This window comes from Clupea harengus, chromosome 15, assembly GCF_900700415.2.
Source record: "Clupea harengus chromosome 15, Ch_v2.0.2, whole genome shotgun sequence".
NCBI classification, from domain to species: domain Eukaryota; kingdom Metazoa; phylum Chordata; class Actinopteri; order Clupeiformes; family Clupeidae; genus Clupea; species Clupea harengus.
In genome coordinates, this window is record NC_045166.1 from 4,849,444 (window position 1) to 4,873,325 (window position 23,882).

Below are 23,882 nucleotides of genomic sequence, written 5' to 3' on the forward strand. Positions count from 1 at the left end.
CAGAGATCATAAGCCCCTCAAAACAATGCGTGAATATTTCAAAAGCACGCATTCCATCCAACATGGCTGATTTCCTGTTGGGAAGAGTCAGATGCAACCCAACAAATTCAGCTTGATATGATGAGACCAATGACCATACCACATCTTGTGTGAGCAACTCCATCCCCACCATTCCTCGCGTTCGGAGGCACGATGGAAGTCCTCAACCAGTTTGATTTCCACCGGTTATGATGTGTGTGCCAATTTTCTTTCACTTTCAAGCATCACAAATGACTCAAGAATGAGTGAATGCATGCATGAATAAATACGAATATGCAGAAAACTACAGGGCCTTGCACCTCTGGTGCAGGCGCCTTCCAGTGGACACCAGAAGGCCTTGACTTAAGGAATGTATGAATTGAATTGTTTCAATGGATCACAATCCATAAGCCATAAGCATTAATAGAAAATGAATGCAAAAATAGAAAAATGTTCCACAGTAAATAATGATTATCACTCAAGAATGTTTCAACATTTTTTTAATGAAAATCTTATGTTTCCATATAAAAATTCACACAGGCATAGTAGTCATATCTTCAACTTAGCAGGCATTAAAAAACATTATACATGGAAAATATTAATTGCATTCAAAAACTCTACCAATTCCATAACATTCACATACTGCATGTAATCCAGTGGTTTGTTCATCTATTGTTGGGTCATTTGCTCGTTCATATGTCTTACCACAATATCAGTTGTCATTTCTTTCTCTAATTATAGGAGAACCTACAGTAAGTATTGTGAAGTAGTCTCGAGGACCAGTTTCGTCAAGTGAAGATATTCATTATTGTTTCTAAATGTGTGCTCTTTTTGAATGGAAGGCTGGGCTATGGCCTTTCAGAATATGTTGTATAAAGCATGCAGGGTTATTAAAAGTGATGCTTTTCAGTACAGATACATGTTATTTATTTAATATTTGTTGTAATTGTTTTAAAGATTTATCACAATGTGGAGTCAAAACACAAGCACATGTTGTGCAAGCTACATATTTCCTATGAGCCATTTTATCATGTATGAACACACAACACCAAGAGAATCTATGTACATTTACCTGATATTGTTATTTGTGTAATGTCATCCGTTTTAAGAGCAGTCGCTTCCTACAATTGTGTTCACCTTTTTGTCTTTGTAGATATGCTGCTCCTCCACCCCAGACTCTACACCCTTTGTTGCGGTATGGGAGCAGTTCAGTCCATTATGTGTTGGCTGAACAGACTAGCTTGGCTCCAACATACAAGTCAATGACAATTTTAGAACAGGTCACAAGAACATTACAACTATCTTACATAAGGTATAGGTATTTTCGAACGCATAATTAATTAAAATATAAACATTATTAATGGTTTTGGCTTCATTAAGAAATATTATGGTCTCATCCTTAAAAAAACCTATTCATGTTTTATTGTGATGTACATTAAGGTTCCTTTGACTTAGATTGATTTAATGCAGTAAGTAACATCAGACACACCTGGAATACAAAAATATATTACTGAATGTCTGTTCATGGCCTACTGAAAACAATGACTGCATGTAAAGTATAATTTGTTAGCTTCCATGAACAAACCAAGAACATCCACATTTATTTGTAGCTACTAAATAGTGATGTACATTGTTTTTTCTAACTTAATTTAACAATGAAATGTATGAAATAAAAAAAATGGTTTATGAATAACTCATTTAATTAATAACAAATCATTTTTCAACAAAAAAAAAGTCATGCCTGTTAAACTAAATTTCTTTAAGTTTCACAGTGTTGCTTAAATGATATGATTCCCCTACACCATGAACAAGCAACTAAATATATGACCAAAAATCCCAGAATGCATTCCAAATCATCTAACATGAATAGGCATATTGTTATACTGAAATAGCAAAAAATATGAACATGAAATACAAAGGATATAACAATAAACATAAATGTCCTGACATGTTCCAATCAGTATTTTTTTCTTGTTTATTTAATTTAATTTTGTATTACAAATCTACAGTGACAGCACAATAGTGCAAACAAAAATTCACAGTAAATACATGGCAAACGTTTGTGTTCTGTGTACATTACTTTATTAAATCTTTGCATCATTATGGTGCTACATTTTTTACGTAGTAGATATTCTGGCCCAATTTTTAATCGTACCATTTTAAATGAAGTGAAGACCTTAACCCTCCACCCATACTATGCCAGGTTTACCTAACAGTTGTACATTTCTAAAATGGCAGAACATGACCTCTTTCATTATAATAGCTATTTCCTTTTTTCTTCAGAATCACAGCTTTGGCATTTCTCAGCTTTTAGTGGACCTACAAATTGTTTCGGTCTCCTTCATAGTTTCTTATGGTCAGGACGTTCCGTCTAAATATGTGCACTTACAAGTTACTGACGGGTTTATACATTTATGCTAAGCCATCTATTCAAATGGCTTAAACCGTAATGTTGGCTCAAACCTGACTACTGGATTACAGAGTACAGTGGCTTTCTAAAAAAGTCAGATATCAGATTTGGAATGGAGGGATTGTGGTTGAAAGTCTGGAGGTAAAGAATGCCACTGAGATCTTATCACTACAATTTGAAATTGCATAATATTATTGCACAGCAACATGGAAGACTAGAAGAAGCAAACATAAGCATGCTGGTGTATGATATTGGCCTGGCATGAATCCCTTCTCTTCTCATTTACACAGAGGTGTTCATGTCTCTCCTTTTGCATACTGATTCCCCTTTCCATTCTGCTTCTAATATGTTACCTGATTGACCTTGATTTAGAATGGGATTGCACCCTAACCCTAACCCTTGATTTAGAATGGGATTGAAACTCAACACCTCAGACAAAACGAGTAACTTGACGGAATCTGAAAACAAATTTCCTGATGACACTACTATGACATCACAAATGTGAGGAAATGATCCCTACTTCTAAGACTCGTATGAAGACTAGCTATGGCCATAACTGTGCCTTTTGGAAAATGAGTATATTGCTGATTTAATAGATTCATTATGGCCATCAAATGTCATCTGTGTCTAACCTGCTCATATTCTATAGAGGAATTGTCATGAGAAATTCTGATTCTGTTAGTTTCCCTAATCAGTCCATGTGCATTAAAATGACATGGGTATATGGAGGGGGGGGGGATCTATTAATGAACATGTTTCAACCCTACTGACACATCTCTTCATGCATTAAAGCGAACTCTGATCGTATAATTCCTTTTATGAAACCCACACATTGGAGGCTACTACTATAGTGTCACCAAAATGTACTGATATTATGTTTTTGTGCATTTTGGCAAATTTGTGTAGTGTGAGAAACAGAAATGAATACATGTCTGTGTATGAATGTGTGCAGTGTGTTGTATTAGTGTCTGTATCAGAATGCTCCATCCACCTCCACTGAGTAGAGGCTAAAGTGGAGTTACTACATAGATATGAGCATGCCCTTAAATAAACCATCTAAATTGAAGGTGTCTATACATTTGATTATAATCATAACTGACATTAAGATTTATCACAGTATTGCAGGCTGCTCAAATAGAATAGTTAACTATGTACTGAAAAGGAAGTATTATCACTTGTTTTGGTATCTTTGTATAACTTTCAAATATAATAATAGCATTGTATGTAGTTCACATGAGGGTGTAAATATTAGGACGTAGTGGAAATGCTGTGCAAATAATAATACCTCTTGCAAGAAGTCCCCATAGCTCTACACACACAAAAAGGTCTGTATCACTGTTTGACTACGTTTTGTTAATCATGTTCTTGGTACCTATTTTTGGTCTTTATTACCTTTTTAGTCAACTTTTTCTACAAACGGAATTCAGTTGTTTTTGCCCTAAAAAACAAATAGAAAATAATATGGACAATTATTCTACATACTATACTGCCATTACAAACAAAAATATACCAGTTATGCACAGACACCATGTAAGCAACCTTGCAAAATAAAAACAAAATCCTCAGTAGATGCATACAGACAATATAGTGTCATGCATAAAGTCATTTTGGGAAATATCTGACCCTGCAGTTTATTTCTCAATGACGTATACTTTCATGCTGTATACACAAATGACATTGCATCACAAATTGAGAGGATACATTTAGTGTCATCATGAAATTGTGTCTCATAGACTCTGCTACAATGTCTAGATAAAAAAGGATCCCCATATTAAAAGTTTTCTTTGCAATTAATATTCTGACATTTTTCTGATTTATTTACAACTACAATAGGCAGTTTTCACCTACTGTGATCATTAAGCCTGAACAATCCTAAACATTTGAATATTCTTGGAACATCTCTGATTTTGGGCCTCACTTTCATTCATAAAATTCCACTGTTTGAAAATACTTCCCACTATATTTTTTCCTCATGCTATAATGCCATAAACATGATGAATCCTGTTACAGCATAATATCATAAACAAGGTGAATCATATTTTTGGATGACTTTTGGATTCATGTCCTCCTTTCTCCATTTCTGGAAATGGCAATCACCAAAAAACCTCATTCAACAGAAATAAACTATCATTCTATTTCCCCATATATTAGCAGCTGCTTTTCATTTCCTTTAACTATTTTCACACTGAACATGCATTCATTGCAGAATCCTCTTTTGGATGTAACGTCTGTCCTACTCTCAGTCAGCAGCCGATAACAAGCCAGCTGTCCCATTCGAATGAGAGCAGGAAACTTTACAACTTGAAATGCATATACAATACAGTAAATGGTCTGAAGTTTGAACAGTGATTTAAATGCCTTCTTTAAAATCTAGACATAGAACATATTGCTTCACAACAGCAAACTGTTATTAATAATAGCCATTGAGAGAAATAAAAGGGAATTAGGCCAACCAAAATCCAGTTATTATTTGTCAGAACGTATACATTACTGATTTGTCATCCTCCAAATGTGTCAAAAACATTTAAAAAAAAGGTTAGTGTATGTCCCTTTCTTCTTTTTGTTCTGAAAGTGTGTGATGTTCCGTCTCCTTCTTGTGATACATTGACAGAACTATTTTCAGTCCCAGTTTAGATCACTATGCCCTTGTCGTTGTAACTACACAATCAAGTCATACGGTGGAATGATGAGTAGCAACACATTGATACTTGTTCTAACATATTCTAAGTATAGGGTTAGGGTGCATATATGTACAGAGTGTCAATGAGCTATTACATACTAATAATGTATACTTTCATTCATTCTAAAATATAAATATATGTTACATTGTAATTACAATGTAACAAGGGCTGCCCTATTCTCATAAAATAAACAAATCTGAATGAGATAAACATGACAACACTGTAGAGAGGAATCTCTTGCCAAATTACAGCTCTCATTTCACAGAAGTACAGATTTCAGGACAGAGCAAAATAAGAGTCTTTCCCATACCGCAGTCTATCCTGCCTTTCAACAAATTCAAGCGATAAAACAGGCTATTTAAATTTTCCATTGTACACTCACACACCGCTCCATAGTCAGTGTTTCGACACATCACTGAGAGACCAGTGCTATGGATGCTGCTCCTTTGAGTGGAATTATAATAGAATTATAATGAATATCATCTGGACCACTGAACTAGCCTGTGTGTAGAATGTTGTCCATTTCTGTCCCTTTGTACCTACGTAATTTTGGCATGTTTTTGCATTTTATGAATGCTGAATTTGAATGGTATGAAAAGATTAGTTTCAGAATTATTGTTGCAGGTTTGAAAAAGTATCAACTGTGATGATTTAATGACACCCCCTCTTCACTCCATTTGAACTACACACCCTGAAACTTCTTATAATGGCCTGAACATTTGTTTACTTTAGTGACAAATCATGTAACCCTTATTGAAGACCCTGGACTAACAACACTGGCTTTTATTCACTCTTTTGCAAAGTATATCAAGCAAGTCAATAGGTAAGTCAATCCACTACTTTAGCGATGATGAGCTGAGAAGCGCCTCCATTCTGTTCTAGGATCAGCACCAGATGATGCTGTAGACTGATGGGATGTAGACAGTTTGGGAATAATTTAATTACCCTGCTTATGTGGCTATCATAAATGCTAACATCATATTTATCAAGAAAATACAAGCCAAGGCCACTCTTTCCTTTCTCTTTTTGGCTTCATCCAACCTGGACAATGACTTTAAATGATGTCATTACCCTGCTTGTTAAAGGAAAATGTAACCAATGGTATTGACACTTTCCTTTTTAGAGATTGGTTGAGTAAGTGGGTAGGACATTCAGCTATTATAATTATAATATTATTGGAGAACGGCCATTGTTAGAACTTTAAAAACACTTTCTTTACATACTACAACTGCCAGCCCTAATGGATGAGGAGGCACTATCATATTCATGGTTAATTTGGTGTCTGCCTCACACAGAATACTGAATAGTTAAGACCATTAAGTACTAAACTAAATATTGCTTTTCAACAGGTTCCAAAAGGACAGCAACACAGCTACATTACATTCACTATGCAGAACAGGAACTAGATTGTGTCCAGACATTATACACTGCTCTGGAGAATGTAGTGCACAATGGAAAATGTTTACTCCGGTCAGCATAGCTGTTTTTGCATGTTGAGCGCCATCTTTGCCTTACAGAGCAATAAGCTCTAGCAACCATGGACTTATGGAGCTGTGGGCTTCTTGTTGTACAGGACATGTCCCCTGTCACTCATCTGTTTTGGATCTTCAGACGTTGGTCACATGGTCGGGATTCTCCCTGACTTCGATGCATTCCATCTCTTCCCGCTCCCTTTCCCGCTCTCTTTCCCGCTCTCGCTCTTTTCGTTTGGCACGTTTCTTTTTCTTATGCCTTTTTTTTGATGGAGGAAAAAATGTCAAAAACACAGGCAAGATAACAAAACAATGCAGCACTGTAATACCAGCAGTCAGCAGAGAGCACTTGAACAGTGAATAGGTCAGGTTTGAAGGCACAAACAGCAGGGGAAACATCCCAATTACAAAACAACAGGCATTTTGCAAAATGGCTGCTCCATGCTCCTCTAGGGAGATCTTGATGCACTGAGTCCTCGTGTGCTCAGTGGCGAGTACAAAAGTGTAAAGATGGGGTGCACAGTGATCCATGGCAAAGTTGAGAGTGTAAATAAGGCACAGTATAGATATGCTGTCCATGTCTACATTCCATAGAGTCATCAAACCAAGCACTCCCAGCTCCACAGAAGTGACTGTCAAAATCAACCAAAAATTCCCCAATGGATTAATGACCAGGAAGAAAGTGAGGATGAGAATAGTTAACACGCTGAAACATGATGTTAAGATCGGAGCGATGACGGAGGAGCTGTAGCGGTCCATAAACACGAATGTGGGGTTGAACACGATGAACTTGATGCTGTTGATGAGAGAGAGTGGGCGCAATCTCTCAAGAAGTTCCACAACTTCCTCCCGTGTCTTTTCCGTTGTCCGTGCCACCAAATACATTCTGGAGGCAATTATGTCATACTCATCCCCATTTTTAGAGAAAATAATATCGTCGGTGAAATGCTGATATTCTGGGCTCCTAAGAAAAGAAGTTTTAAGGATGTTTATGAAATCACTTTTGGTTGATGCACTCACATTCACCACCCTCAAATAATGAAAGTAATTGTCAATCCATGAAATTTTATTGAACCCATAGCCAAGGGTTTTGAGGTGGTCTTGAACAGAAGAATTCCAGTATTCTATGGGCTCATAAATGTAGAATCCTATCACAGGGCTGTAATTGCTGAAATACTTCTGCTGTGTAAGGGCGTATGACACACTCGGGGAATCACTGGCGAGAAGGTTCACAATGTTAGATCCATCACTGATTTGTAAACATCCCATAAAAGAAAAGGAGGCATAAATTAGGTAGAGGATGACTACAAATGGTTTGACATAGGTATTAGTGATCCATTCAGTGTAGTGCTCTCGGAGAAAGTGCTGAATGAAATGGTTCTGATAGGGGACAGTGTCATGGTGTGTGGCGTGGTCGTGTCCATCACTCATCATGGTCTTGAACCATGCAGGCTGCCGGTCCAGGTACTCTATTGATGGTATCTTGCAGCAAAACACACTGTGGTATCGGTTCTGCTCCAATTGTCCTGCAAATACTAAGCAAGAACCAAAAAAGGAGAAGACGTAGAAGTAGTTCACCAAAATGGCCACACACATACTCTGGCAGAAGATCTTCACAGACTCAATATTGGTAAAAGGACTGGCACCCATTCCAAACGTGATGATATAGAGAGAACTTGTCATGGTATAGCACACCATTACATCAGCAAAGGCATCAGCAACTCTCTCCTTGAATGGCAGATTCTCTCTGGTTCTTCTCCAGCCAGCCAGGAGTTCGAATATTCCCTTAGTCCCATGCCCTGCAAAAAGAGAAAAGACAAATCTTAATCAAGTGGGTTTCAGATCAAGAACTTCAACATTTGTCAAAGGTTTGTAAAAAGGTGGCATGATGATTCTTTGCATAGACATTTGTAGGGATATTTGGTTGGTAAGTATTTGTATTTGTAATACCAGGAAGACCATGTCAACTGATAACATCAGAAATAAGTACCAAATAAAAATGTACCAACATACTGTGTTACACTCCCTCATGTACACACAAGCGTGGCGTGAATATGTCAGCATGTCAAGACCATTGTATTATGATCTAGTTACCATCATGTATTAAAGCCCCATTACACGATAATCGTGTTTCGAGACTCCCTAATGGACAGTGTGCACGTGTATTTGTTGACAACCTGAAGGTTATGGAACCGACAAAGACAACGGCAGAAGCGAAAGAAGCGTGTAGACTGACAAAGTAGAGTAATATCACAAGATTTTACACAAATATGACATTGTTTTATTTATCGGAGATGAACGCTAACATAACCAAAGAAATAATAAAAAAAGAATGACTAATTTCACATTTTCAGCCTATATACATTGTTTTCTAAGTGTTTGAATGTGGAGTATATGTAATCTAATAAAATGTTAGCGACATGCTTAATATACATCGGACAGGAGATTAACGAAGACTAATTAAACCTTTTGACGTGAAATGAACTTATTTGGATGCTAGCCTAAGACAGGACAGGTTGATGGCTTTGGGCATCTGGAAAAATTACAAATTTCCACGAGACAGGGACGACACATCTTTCATAAATAACATTGGCAGGGATGATGAAAAACTAGTGAGAATTGACAACTTTCGAACACAGCCAAACAACAAGCAAGCGCAACACAAGACAAGACATAGCAAGACAGCTAATAAGTTATTCCTGACCAGTCCAACAGTAAGAAGGCCAGCTTGACATCTGACTTGCATCCTTTTGTAACTTTTAGCTCTCGCCAACGACTAAAAACCAGTCCGAGACCGACTCTTTTTTGGTTACTCTCTTTTTTTCTCTTCCTATACTCCGACAAGGTATCGCGTCCTGTACCCCAGTTACACAAAGTTACAGGCATGCTGTGGTAGTGGCAGTTCCCAAAATAATTTTTAAGCTGTCATTTTAAGGTAAACTTGTAAGAAAGTATGTATATATATATATTATTTTATTCATAAGGTTGCGCCTATTCTTTACCTTTATTGAGTCCAGCCCCCCGCGGGGACAATGGCATAACCTCAAGATGACTACCTTATTGAGAGATGATGCCTAACATGTTCCTCATCCTTCCTCATGCAACAATTCAGCCCAACCGACAAAGGAGTTGGGGTATCTTTGTTTAGAACCAGAATATAACAGACACTGACAAATATACATAAAACATTTATTTATTTTATTTATGAATGTCTCAAACAAAAATGTATTAAATAACCAGGAACAACAACTTGTTAGATACATAACATAAATATATTTACAAACAGAAACCGTAACTGTAACAACAATATAAAAAAGTTAAACAGTAAAAAATGCCCCATTTCACCATTGGAGACGCTATAATGGAAAACAATTAAACAGTCTTAATATTTAGAACAAAATACAAGCAGTTAAATATATTATACAACATTACAATATATAGTCATGTTTAAGACCACCCTTGAGAAAATGTACCTTTTTTCTTCTGAACGCACAAATTGTGGTTCTTCACCAGAAGGGATATTCTAAATGAGCGATTAGTGAGAAGTTAAAGTGAAGTAAGACTACCGCTCACAATGCAGTCATGAAATTTGGGAATTCAGGGACTTATTCAAACAGAAAGCAGTCTGGGCATCCATAAGTGACACTCTTTTTACCCAGGGTTTCACAGCAAAATGCGGTGCAAGGAAGTGTCTGCTGTGTGATGGTCAATTGAGAAGTGACCACAATAGGCCCACGTAAGGATGACAAAATCTCATACAATCAATTTCATTTCTGAGGTAATCACTGCATTCAGAAGAAAAACTTAAATTTTCTCAAGGTTGGTCTTAAACCTTTGCCCATGACTGTATTTAATTAGAATTGAATAAATTACAAATATAAATTAGCATGTACCCTCTCCACGCAGAATAATAAAACTTGCCTGTGGAGAGGAATCATACAGGCAGATAGAAACACACACATACACACAGAGTGGGTGGGGGGTAGTTGACAGGACACATAATTATTAGAATTGTGGATATTGGACAGGCACGTGACTGCACGTGTGTCCTTCCACTGGACCACTCAAACTTCTCCCTCTATCCTACACCGCCTCATGTCCCCACGTCCTGATCTTCTTTCCCGTCTCTTTACATCTTTAAAATCATCTGGAAATTGCCTGTGAATAACCCTACACGTACCACATGCATTTAGCGCCCCCTCCCGAAGAGCTGGTGAAACTGTCACCGAACTGTGTGACCAATGTCTTTAAATAGTTGCACCAGCTCTTCAACAACCTTAGAAGCTAAATCGGTTACACACCCATCACGACTACCTATGTAAACATTAAAATCTAAAGTATAGCCTGAATCTGACATAGCAATAACCCACAACTTCAAACCCCAAGGAGTTGGTTTCCCCTGATATTTTAATCTGGATCGAGCTTTTGACTTTACCATGCGCTCATCTGCACTAAGATGTTGGCCTGCCTGTAAAAGCTGTTACATTTAGTTTAAGGTCCATTAAATAATGAAGAGGTTCTTGAATTGGTTCCCCAATACCTGTGGCTATCAGGGAGAGAAGTGAGCCCCATGTATATAATATCCCCCTTCAGTGTTGGCATACAACCCAATCTGAGCTGCATGCACGTGCACACACACAAACACACACATGCTTACTCCACTGAGGATGATGGGAGATCACTCTTCTCTTCGTCACCCAGCAGCTGACTCCAAGAGTCCTCTTCTTCGATGTCCATTCCTTCTCTCAGATGAACTGGAATCCATCTGGTGAAATGAGTATGGTCCATAGCATGAAACCATTTGGCCAGTTCTGTGAGGGCATCAAGGTACATGGAGAAAGATGCCTCTCGTAGTGACCGCACAAAGACCAGCATTAGCAGCCTTAGCTCAAGCAAACTTGAGCAACCTACCATTTTGAACTGGTGTTAGCACGTTAACTATTTATGTAGAACAGGGTATCAATAGGGGGAAAAAAAGATTACAATTGTTTTTCTTAATTTTAGATTTAAATGGGCTAGGCTACATCCATAGTGTCATGAGACCTCAGGACTCAGGTGGATGTTCTCGGGGAAAGCAGAGTTTATTCAGGTATACAGCCAGGGAAATAGGTGAATAGACACAAACAGGGCGGACTAACAAAAAAAGGGGTGACGCTCAGAAGTAATACAGAAATAAACAAACTACACTTAAATATGCTAATTAGAACGAAACCAAGGCACGCAGCGTAGAACGCCGGGAAACACAAACGGAGGGTAATTATTAATACAGTCAAACTAAACAAACTACCCAGAGTCGAACTCAGGTAACACAACGTCAGGGAAACACTTAATTTAACACACTAACGAGGGACTAAAGATGATACTAACAAAACCAAACCAAAATATACAGAGTCTAACGCTGGAGGAACACAAACGGGAATTAACTATATATCTAACAAAGGAGGAAGCTAAACAAACACATACAGAAACAAACTCAGGATTTTAAAAAACTACAGAGTCCTACTCTGTTTAACTCGCGCAAGGGCACGGAACTGACAATACACGCCACGAAGGCGGACTACAAAATTCACGGACGACCTGGGGTCGGGAGCACAGAACTGTGGATCAATCAGAGAATCACGGAATCAGGAAACTTTGGAACGACCTGGGTGTCGTGGAAACAGGAGAGCTCGGAACGACCTCGTAGCTGAACAATCAGAGAGTCGCGGAATCAGGAAACTTCGGAACGACCCGGGTGTCGTCCAGGTAGCCGTCCAACTACTTGCCCGCTGGACCCCATCCCATCCAATATCCTTCAAGCCATATCGCCTGCCGTCTTACCGGCACTAACACAGGTGATTAATGCTTCATTTAATTCTGGAACATTCCCTTCTTCATTTAAAGTGGCTCGGGTAACACCGCTGCTGAAGAAGCTGTCTCTCGATCCCACTCAGGTGGAAAACTATCGACCGGTCTCACTTCTCACGCTCCTATCAAAAACCATTGAGAGGGCAGCTTCCAAACAGGTCACAGAGTTCCTATCAAGGAACAATCTCCTCGATCCAAACCAGTCTGGATTCAAAAGTGGTCACTCCACCGAAACAGCCCTGTTGTCTGTGACAGAGGCCTTGAAAACAGCTAGAGCAGCAGCTCAATCCTCAGCTCTCGTCCTGCTTGATTTATCAGCTGCGTTTGATACAGTCAACCACCGCATCCTTCTGTCCATACTGTCAAGTATGGGCATTTCTGGCAAGGCGCACTCCTGGTTTGAATCGTACCTCACTGGGCGCTCGTTCAAGGTGTCATGGCAAGGTCAGCTGTCTGTACCTCACCACCTTACCACAGGGGTGCCCCAAGGCTCGGTGATGGGACCACTTCTCTTTGCCATTTACACCACTTCGCTGGGCCCTATCATCCGCTCGCATGGTTTTTCCTATCATTGCTATGCCGATGATACTCAACTGTTTCTGTCTTTCCCTCCTGAGGACACCACTGTCTCGGCGCGGATCTCGGACTGTCTTGCTGATATATCCACATGGATGAAAAACCACCACCTTCAGCTGAACCTGGCCAAAACGGAACTGATGGTCTTTCCAGCCAAACAGGCCATCCACCACAACATCAGCATCAATATTGACTCCTTGTCTCTTGTTCCATCCAAAACAGCAAGAAACCTCGGGGTCATTATTGATGACCAACTGACTTTCACGGACCACATTGCCTCTGTCTCTAGGTCCTGCCGCTTTGCGCTATTCAACATCCGCAAAATCAGGCCGTACCTAACCCAGTATGCCACCCAGCTGCTGGTGCAAACCTTGGTGAATTCCCGCCTTGATTACTGCAACGCCCTCCTAACGGGCCTGCCGGCTTGCGTGGTGAAACCACTACAAATGATCCAGAACGCGGCGGCGCGTCTGGTGTTCAACCAACCGAAGAGGGCACACGTCACCCCGCTTCTTATTGACCTCCACTGGCTGCCTGTAGCTGCTCGCATTAAGTTCAAGTCACTTATGCTTGCCTACAGAGTGCTTGATGGTTCTGCTCCCACCTACCTAAATGCTCTTGTAAGGGCAAATGTTACACCCAGGATGCTGCGCTCTTCTGCGCTGCGCTCTTCTAGTGAGCGTCGTTTGGCAGTGCCGTCTGTGCAAGTACGGCAGTCCAGACTATTCTCATTGGTAGTTCCACGTTGGTGGAATGAACTACCCAGCACTACCAGAGCAGGGGCGTCCCTCTCTACCTATAAGAAGCTCTTGAAGACCCAACTCTTCAGAGAGCACTTCCTGTCCTAACTGGCACTTCGACTAGTGCGTAACTTGCAATTACAGCAGTTACATTTCTGCACTTCTTTCTTTCTTTTTTATTTCATTTTGTTATATTTCTTATGTAAAGTAGTATTTATTTATTGTTACACCAGGTTCTATTGCTCGTAGCTTGAATATTCTCTCCCTTGTACGTCACTTTGGACAAAAGCGTCTGCTAAATGACTAAATGTAAATGTAAATGTAAATGTGTCGTGGAAACAGGAGAACTCGGAACGACCTCGTAGTCGTGGGATCAGGAAACTTCTGAACAACCTGGGAGTTGTGGACACAGGATAACTAAGAACAACCTCGTAGCTGCAGAAACAGGAAACTTCGGAACGCTGGCCATCTAGGGCAGTAAGTTCGACCAATTAACGCAAGACCAGACACCGGAGTGAGGGGAGTGAGGAGTATACTGTATGTAGGGACGTGCCAGGTGTGTGTGATTTGTGATTTGGAGAAGTGAAATGAAGTGCCGCTGGGAGAGTGGACGTGACTGTTGAGATGGATGATGTGCAGCTGGGAGAGTGCAAGTGTGCTGAAGGGGGCGTGGCCGGAGTGGATGTCAGCACAGACGTGACACACAGACCTAAGATTGACCTGACTATTCAGACTTGATTTAACTTTAACTGCCAAGTGACCCATTAAGGAAATCCCCAGTAAAATGGTCTTCTTTCAAAATCTAAAAAATGTATGTTTTCCTTGCACAGTATTCTCCAAAAGCTTTTGATCCTTTGGTTGTGATTGCTCAACCCGTATATTAAACTGGAGTGATAGGCAAAGTCATCCATAGCATCATGTCAAAGGAACATCCTCAATATATTTTGGAGGAATGTAAAGCACATTGTTAAACCATACTGATAGCTAAAACTTTTAAAAATCTCAATGTTGAAAGCCCAAACAGAACTACAATAAGATTTAGATCCATAATGTGTCCGTTGGGCCTTAATATTACCATTGGCATCTGAAGCCGGCAATCTTGCATAGGACCTCAAATGTTTGCTTGACCCAAACTAACGATCTTGTGAGGAAAGCCACATTCTCATATTGGACTATAAAACAGATGACTGTTTTAGCAGGCTCTCTTCCTAATGCCTTGAGGTAGAAATGAGTCCGGATATCAAGCGTTTCCAATCAGCGTTTGCAATGGTATTGCATTCCAAAATGGAACATATGGGAGTGTTGCCTCCCTCCTCCCCAGACTCAAAGCTCACAAGGGTTGCCAGGTTGAGGACATTGAACCTACACAAAGGAGTGCAAGACAAGCTCAACATCAAACATTGACAATGGCAAGCGACGAGGAGTCCTACACTATAAGTAGATCAGCAAATGTATACGTTTGCAGTGTTTCTATTGTTTGAAAATCATAAACCAGCTCATATGAATTTTTTATACCCTGTGAGTTGGAGTTACTTCTTCCCAGCCCCCCGATAATGATAACATATTGTTTCATTTAACAGATAACGTATAAATCACTTCACATCTATTTTGGAGTAGTAGCCTACTGTTCTTCCTTGTTGCAGCCCGATGCAGATCTCGGCTATGAAGTGCCCTCACCAGTGTCAAGTGAAGCCAGTGAGGGCTGGTCAGGTGCCGCTGACACGAGAGGCAGAGGGTGGAGAGGATGAGCTAGAGAGAGGAGGAGGAGGAGGAGGAGGAGAAGAAAAGGGTGCAGGTCCTAGTGGTACAAGAGGCAGAGGATCTAGAGGAAGAGCAACAGAGTTGCAAGTAAGTGTGCAGGTCCTGCATACCTGTCAAGTTAACATGACTTATACCAGTGAGGTCAGTGGTTAAAATCCGTGAAAATCCGTGAGCCATCCCCACCGCCCACACATACACACGGTAGACAACACGTGTAAGCATATTGTTACATTTGCGAAGCATTTCGTAAACAGGTCTGATTTGCCTCGAGATAAGTTGTTCTGTGATGCTGAATATGGAAAACTTTGTTGACTATAGTAGCCTAAAACGTAGCAGCCTACACATACATACTGAGCTGCACAGTGCAAACATGGCAGTCTCTCACTTGCACAGCAGTCTAATGTGATTCTGTGAGATTCTGTGAGATTCAGTGAGATCCCTGAGATTAAGTGTCATGTACATGAGACATGAGAAATGTTGAAAATCATCTCATGGATAAAATAAGACTTGACAGGTATGGTCCTGGTACAAGACACAGACTATAGTGAGGAAGAGCCAGAGAAAGGACGACAGAAAAAGGAGAGAGTGTTTAACGCTGGCGAAATTTGACAATCCATTGATTGTCACAAAATTGAATAAAGTCTTATAAAATGGGTATATGGTTTCCATTTGATAAAATAGACAAATAGCTAGTATGGGGATGATAATGAGTACTCTATTTGGACGTTAGTATCCGTTCAACATTGATGGTAATTTTTGTATGACCTCTAACAGAATATACAACCAGAAATCTTACATTTTAGCCTAAATCCAAAAGCAACAGTTACAAATGAATATAAGATGCATTGGATTATTGAATATTGAATATTGTATCATTATCAACTCTCGACACTAAATTCTGATTCTTCCAACTCCTTTTCCATTTCATTTTCTGTATTCACCTGGTCATTAGACAGTCACATGACTGATCACCCTAAGTACTTATACCTGGTCTCACTATACACCTGACATGGAACTTGCAAGTTTTTCACAACTTCAACTTTACAATTAACCCAACTGACTGCACACAACGTTCTAACCACCGAACGTAGTAGTTGACCTAGTCTGACTAGCTCCCTCCGAAGTATCTCCCTCCCCAAACGTCTGTCTCTCTTCTTCTCTGCTTCTCCACGTCTTCATCTCAATCCCATCTCAATCAAAATAAAAGTCCCTTCACACTTTCATCTCGATGAATGGATCTAAAAAAAATCCTTTCCAATATGAAACCTGGACACCTGTGACAAAATCTGAAATGCACTATAGCCGAGATTGAAAAAGTCACTCTTTCTGCTGTCAGATGGTGGCGCTATACCAGATACATATACTAGATTCTACATACACAACTATTCTCTCTCTCTATATATATATATATATACAGGGTGCGGTTTGTTGGGGGGGATGGGGGGAATTTACCCCCCTCTGGTTTTTACATCCCTACCTCAGCTGGATGAATTTCATCCACGGGGGGGACAACCCTCAATTATTTAAAAAACTATGAAAAAACAGGCAGGTTGTGACAGAGTTTTCTTACACTAATAGCCTACATCGCTGGCACTAACGTTAACCTGACCCGAACTGTCGGCAGTCTCGGAATTCGCGAACGTCCCCATGCACATAAATACATTGTATACATACTGAGTGCGAACGTGGATTTAGTGCCATGAATCACATCCTCACTGATGAGCGCAACAGAATGAACGTGTCCACACTGAAAGGTCTTCTTTTCATCACTGTTAATGGGCCAGACGTGCGTTCGTTCCCTGCTCAGAAGTTCGCAGAGATGTGGATAAAAGAAGGGCGACACGCTGCAGATGACGCGCCAACAGGAAAGCCGAAAAGGCCAAATTAAGTCCGACATCAGAGCAAACTATTCACTTAGTTTTATTAGGTGAATTATTTAAACATCCTGTGAAATCTTAATTGATTAGGTTTTGTTTTACAGTCTGATTGAGTTGCCCGTTGGCCTTATGTTCGCGTGATCGGCCCCTATCCGTGGTCCTGAAACTTAATTAGGCCACATCGCAGGTGTGGCCGTTGCAGAAAATGTAATATTTCATGTATTTTATATATTTTAGTTTGCATTAAATGTTCAACTGTTCAAAATGTAACCTAATAGGGCCTACCGTTAACTTGAAAAGAATTAGGCCTATTTATTGCTTTTTTTTTTTTTTTACAAATCGCACCCTGTATATACACACACACAACTATAAGTAGTCTACTTAAAGTATAAGACGTTTTGTACGCCCAATGTGTAAGGATGGCAGCAAGTCATCCTTCTGACGGTGAGCTAATTAAATCAAGCCATTACATGCAGTAATTACAAAATTGAAAATTTCACACATTCAAAATCAAGACTTTATATTGTACAGAACACAACACTAATAATATTAATAGGCGCTAATGTAGGATGTTGTTTAACTTCCAGAGATATGCTAAAACTACATATTTTTTTTTATTTGTTTCCATATAGGATAATAGTATAGTATGGGCCAAAAGGCCTTGACACGACTCTCGGCAGGCAGTCTCCTTTATCACTATACTGAAATGAAGCGATGTGGTCAACATGCACGTGTGAGGAGGCTCATGCCCTACACTAAACTTGTGCATGAACTAGCAGTTGTAAAGCCGGAAACATACACCAGTCTGCACAGGCAACATACTGTCCTTTTGTTATGTGGCACCTAATTGGCTTTTCATAGAAATGATGCCAGAAGTGACACCCATGGGACGACATGTTTAAAGATGTCGGTCAATTAGGTCCTTCCTGGGCTGAAGTAGCTAGCATAGCATCGGCCAGTGAAATGAATAGGGGTGTTACTGCCTCCTTCTCTCCAGGTCTATATAATACCTCCATGGTTGTCACCACCATTCATTTCAGATTCTTCCTGCTTGCCTTAATATCAGTCACTGGAACAACACCGTCCTCTTTTAATGTCCCCATCTAGTTTCACCCCCTCACACGCATTACAATCAAATACATATTCTTCTCTTGGTGTCCCCACTGTGCAGCAAGATTTCTCAATTTAGATGTTTCTATCTGCACTCACTCTATGCTTGACAACTCCTCACAACCATCCAGCATTTCAGTGTAATGTCACTGCAGTGTAGCTTTATAGCTGCTGTTTGTTTGTACTGTGCCTTAGTTATGAATGTGGAGGAAAGTGTCCAAATAAACATAATCGCGAAATGTTGTTTGATTCTGCTGAATTGTAATTGTACCTCACAATCAATAGGAATTAAACATCCATATAAATACATTTCTATTTATCTGTAGTATTGTTTAAATCAACCAGCTCTATCAAACCATGCTTGTCAGCAGCTGAGGCTGGACCTGAGAAGAGAGCAAGAGAAACATGGCATACGATTTAATATTGTTGATATGTTCTCAAAGGAATCTCTCCTGTCTGTGTGACACCAGATGGCAACAAAAAATGTTAGGTCGCAGCCACCATTTTTGTCTGTGGATGGTGCACCAGGTAGCCAGCTTACCCTACCTTTACATGTGCTATGACGAAGGAAATCTTTATGGCAGAATAAGCATTCCTGCATGCTGAAAATACCTAGTGTAAAAGTCAAAAACAGTACAAGTGTGGGATCATAACAGTATGTTGGAAGCACTGAACTGGATTGCACCATCAGTACATTAAAGGACCGAGGTCTCAAGGTGTGATTCAGATTTCATGACCTGGAGACGTTGGAACCACAATGCATTGTGGAGAAGAGAGAAAGTGAGCCTCACTGCTGGCCACTGATTGGTAGTTCAACTACATTCATATTTGCATAGTGATTCAAGAGGTTAAATGACTTCTTTTGCCATTTTCTGTCAACTTTATCTTTTTTTTTCTAAGTAGCTTTAGTTAACCAACTAGATTTCTCCTTAGGGTAGCTTTGCTGTAGTTCAACGTCTTCCAGTGTGAAGTAATAGGTAGCTTGCAAAGCTATGCTTTCAAAGTAGCTTCCCCAACACTGACAATATGTAGCCAACACATGTCCACCTATATTGCAAAATGGTATGGTCTTAAGGGTAGCTGTATGTTAATTCATCCACAGTGCCTTATTTACAAAATGTCAACTCACTAATTTGGCACTCATAAACAAAAAGGAAGTATGAAAAAAAGATGACTTTATACAGGCAATGAGGCAAATGGTTACTGCATGTTTCTAACACAAGACAGACATGCTGAAGCATCAACAGAGCAAAGGGAGACATTGCTGTTACTCTGTTTACCACTTAAGTCAACATGTGGTCTTTATCATGTACAGTAGCTACTACATTAGCTAGTTGGCTGGCCACTACAGAAGGCTATTCTTAACTTTGAGTGGTTATCTATCAAAAAAGTGATTGTCAACAACTCATTATTTTAACATCTACTAACTTTAGGTTTGGAAGTGATTAATATCTAAGCATTAGCTACTAATGTGATAGGATTTCACATAAGCCTGTATTTTGAATGAGAGTCAATAAAGCATGGTTTTGAATATTCCAAGCCTGCTGTCAAGTTGAGTATTTTTACTTTAATTGGGGTGGGGGAGGGGCCTATTGAAACACTTTTGTCCCAGGCCCAGGCATCATGCACGCCGGCCCTGCTAACACCACCACTGCAAGTCCGTGGTCAACCCTCTCCATCATAAACTAAATACCACCCCAGCCCCCCTCCAAATTCATTACATTTACATTCAGTCATTTAGCAGACGCTTTTGTCCAAAGCAACGTACAAGGCAGAGAATAGTCAAGCTACGAGCAAATTCATGTTGGGGCTTCCTCAGTTTCAAAAGTGACAAGCCGCCACTGGTCATTCCAATGATGCATTTGCCACCTAGTGTACTGAAGATGGTAAACACACCTTGAGACTTACGATTATGTTGTGATGTCTAAGAAAAACGGTTACTCATAGAAGTGATAAAATCATTTCGTTACCAAATAGCAGTGACATGATTAGGAAAACGTGATTAACAGCATTTTACATGACTCATCCTCTTCGATGAGAGTCAAACATCATAACCCTGTGCAATCAGCAGTATATAATTTGGAGACACTTACCCATGGCAAAGAATGGAATCCCAATAAGTGTAGAATTAAACTTTCCATCAGAAATGACAAATATTCCTGCTGCAGTCACATTGGCAATGCAAATAGTCAAGACTCCAAGCAGACCTAGGAAGGGTTTTCCTCTCAGGCAGTCTCTCATGGAGCTGGAGATGGTGGCTGCCAAAAGCACCAGGACCAGGCTGACCAGTACCTCACTCTTAGCAACCACTCCTGTTTTTTGGAAATCCCTCAAAAGGCTATAGGATGTGAGTGATTGGATGTGCAGATCCTCACTCATAGTGGACAAACGGTGGATGAGTTTGCAGAATTCATTTTCCCACTTCTCAGCTATAACATCCTGCACTGGCGGCCCATTGTTGCGGAGGTAGTAAGTTATCTGTACAGCTCTGGCAAACTTCACCTGCTGGTCACGGCTGTTGGAAATTGACACACCACCAAGCTGATGTCCAATGAAAGACACCCTACCATCCTGGAATACAAACAGTAAACTAAATTAAATGTAATCATTCAAGTGAATTTGTGATATTGTTATATATTTTTTTGGTTACCACTGGTGGGTAATTAATTAAAAAAAAAAAAAAACACGTACCACAAACAATTTGGTTACAGCATTAATAACACATAATATTTGAAAATATTATTATTAGCTGACTACTTTTTAACACTTAGGTAATCTAGTATCTTGAACATTATTCACATCACTCCTACTGAATTGTGTGACCTGCAAGTGTACCATTACCATCAAAATAATAATAGGCCTAAAAATGACCAGAGAATGACTTTGATTGTTCACTTGCAGTTGATGTAAGTTGTATAGTGTCCACTGCTCTTTGTTCAAAAATTGTAGCTTTTGGGGTAAAACTAACAAAACCAAGACAGCTGTTTGCATAATGTAGATTGAGTCACGTGAAGGCATGAATATTTAGTGTGTGACTAAAAATCATCTTTACAAAAATAATTTCATATTCCCACATAAACATTGCAAATGCTACTGGATGGGCCAAAGTTGTTTTAAATGGTAAGGACTTGAAAAGGTTAATTATATGAGGCTATGAAAAAATACTCTGCAAATATATAGCCTGTAGCTTAAGTGATGGGACTCAAAAACGGAATTTCTGCATGTCGACTTCAACAAACTGGGGGAAGGGTGTAAGGACTATAAATGTCCTTGTTAATTTAAAGTCAGAAAGGGCATTTTTGCGAAACACCTTAAGGGTTTTAGAGGACTTAGGAGCACAATTGAAGACAAGGTGAGCTGAAACACAGTCGCCAACAAAATAGGCTAACGCAACATCAGTGCGAACGACGTCAGTGTCTGTCTTCTTAAATGGAACGAATTGATGGTGATGGTGGACACAAATATAGTGATGCTGTTTTTAATAATGGCCTATTATTAACTATCAACAACAGCATTGCTACTGTCTTTGTAGCCTATTTGGTTGCACCACTCCAGCTAGACTATAATTTCTTTAAACAGGAAACCTGCGTTAATGTCACGTCTTAGCCTATATTCGGATACAGGCTAGGCCTACAAAAAACAGCCTATGTCGCCAAATACAGTCAGAAATAGAGGGCGCACATATCTACATCTGACAGCATAGCCCACTGTACACCTCTGTATGCGCTTCGGTGGTCTACTGAAGCCATGACCTGGATCATTAACAATTTCTGTGTGAGGGGCGCATATCAATGAAGCAAGCTTTCCTCCACTACGCCTGAACTGAAGAAAAGGCGATAAGGTTCATTAATAACTCGCGTAATCTATTCATCACCCTAAATAGTCAGCTCTCACAGGCTACACATTTCAGGGCCCATGAGCACAGTCAGTTTAGTTTGTCTCAAAAGAAGGCTGGGGATCAACACCATTCATTCATACAGCGTTAAAATTCCGGAATCTGTCAATTGCTGCGCCCCAGCATTGAGTAACCTAACCCAGACCTGGTGTTTTATGAATATATAACCGTGGTTAATTTGCATGTCTTACCTTTAATGTTGTGTTTGGATAACTTAATGACACCTTAGACAATGTGCTATTTGATAGAATAGCGAATCGGATATCTTCGAGTATTGCAATAACATCGTCCAAAAGACATCTCTTGTCCCGATGGCTCATGACACAAAGATGAGCGAAAGAATAGTTAAAACCCTTATAATTAACCCGCAAATCCAACACTTCCTTGTGAACTTGAAGGACCTGGTCGGCCAATTCAAGTACATTTCCACTAGATTTTGAGTGCAGGATGATCCTGCCATATCTGCCGGGAGTGTGTAGGTCTGAATATAGCTTGTTTTTAGACTGGTCGATCGGAAAAAGACTGTTGGCAAGACTCCGTTCTATTTTAGCCAGGCTGTGCGTCGGAGCAACCAGGATCTCGAGGTCTTTTTCTGGCTGTAATCTGCTCAGGACAGTGGATCCAAATATGATAGTCAACACTGCGGGAACGGTGAGGAAAAATACAGGGTGCCTGCTAACAAATAACCCAAGCCAATAGAAAGAAGCTTTGAGCCCTCTGTGTATCACTTGCCGCAGCATCCTCCTCCAGATCCAGCTTGCTGATGCCCCGTTTTGTCCTGAGAAGCACATGTGACACGTGGCTCCGATGTCCAGTCAGTTAGTCCATGTGAGAATAGGCTATAGCCTAATGTACCTCGTACAGCACTGCGGAAATGAGCAACTGATTATTCCAGGCAATTTGGTCGTTCATTTGATTTAAACCTGCCTCTCTTCTTTGAAGACACACAAGCCTCACTTGTTCATGCTGCAATGGCAGATGCGGTTTTCCCAGGAGCCTCTGTAGCTAGTGCTAACTACTCTTACGCTTGCGTAGGATTTATGACTGTAACCATGTGCGGTGTCAAGGAAAGACGAGAAAATGCTGATGGAGGGGCTATATTAAGAACAGATGCAAGCCATGTAAGAGAGATGAAATAATGTCATTTCTTAAATTGGTACTTAACCCAATAATTCTGAAATAATTTCCCAGTAGGCTACATCAAATTCATTGACCTGGGATGATTCACATTTTGTCTCAACCAAGAGTTTTTGCAGCTCTCGCTGTTTTTGTACTCTAAGTACCGTCACACAAATCATTCGTTGTAGTTACAGTTGTCGTTAAAGTGGTAGTGCTTGATTATAATCCATTATACTTTTCGTGAAAATCAGCGGAATTCTCTCACGTCCCTTTAGCTGCTTGTCCAGTGTCTTGGTTCTGTAACTGGGAAACGAAACCTTTATCTACCTTTATCTCAGCTCACATAACTACACCCGAGTTAAAGGAAAACTTTTGG

At 40.0% G+C, this 23,882-nt stretch overlaps 1 protein-coding gene across 1 annotated transcript; it reads right to left on the bottom strand.

The window, feature by feature from the left end:
* Nucleotides 1–501: 501 nt before the first annotated feature.
* On the bottom strand, nucleotides 502–23,783 carry ptchd4 (patched domain containing 4). The gene is made up of 3 exons (XM_012827332.2): nucleotides 22,579–23,783; nucleotides 20,586–21,063; nucleotides 502–8,380 (listed from the first exon to the last, which is right to left on the bottom strand). Exons 1-3 carry the CDS (start codon nucleotides 23,176–23,178, stop codon nucleotides 6,717–6,719), a joined length of 2,742 nt encoding a protein of 913 aa, XP_012682786.2. The 5' UTR covers nucleotides 23,179–23,783; the 3' UTR covers nucleotides 502–6,716.
* Between the last annotated feature and the right edge of the window lie 99 nt (nucleotides 23,784–23,882).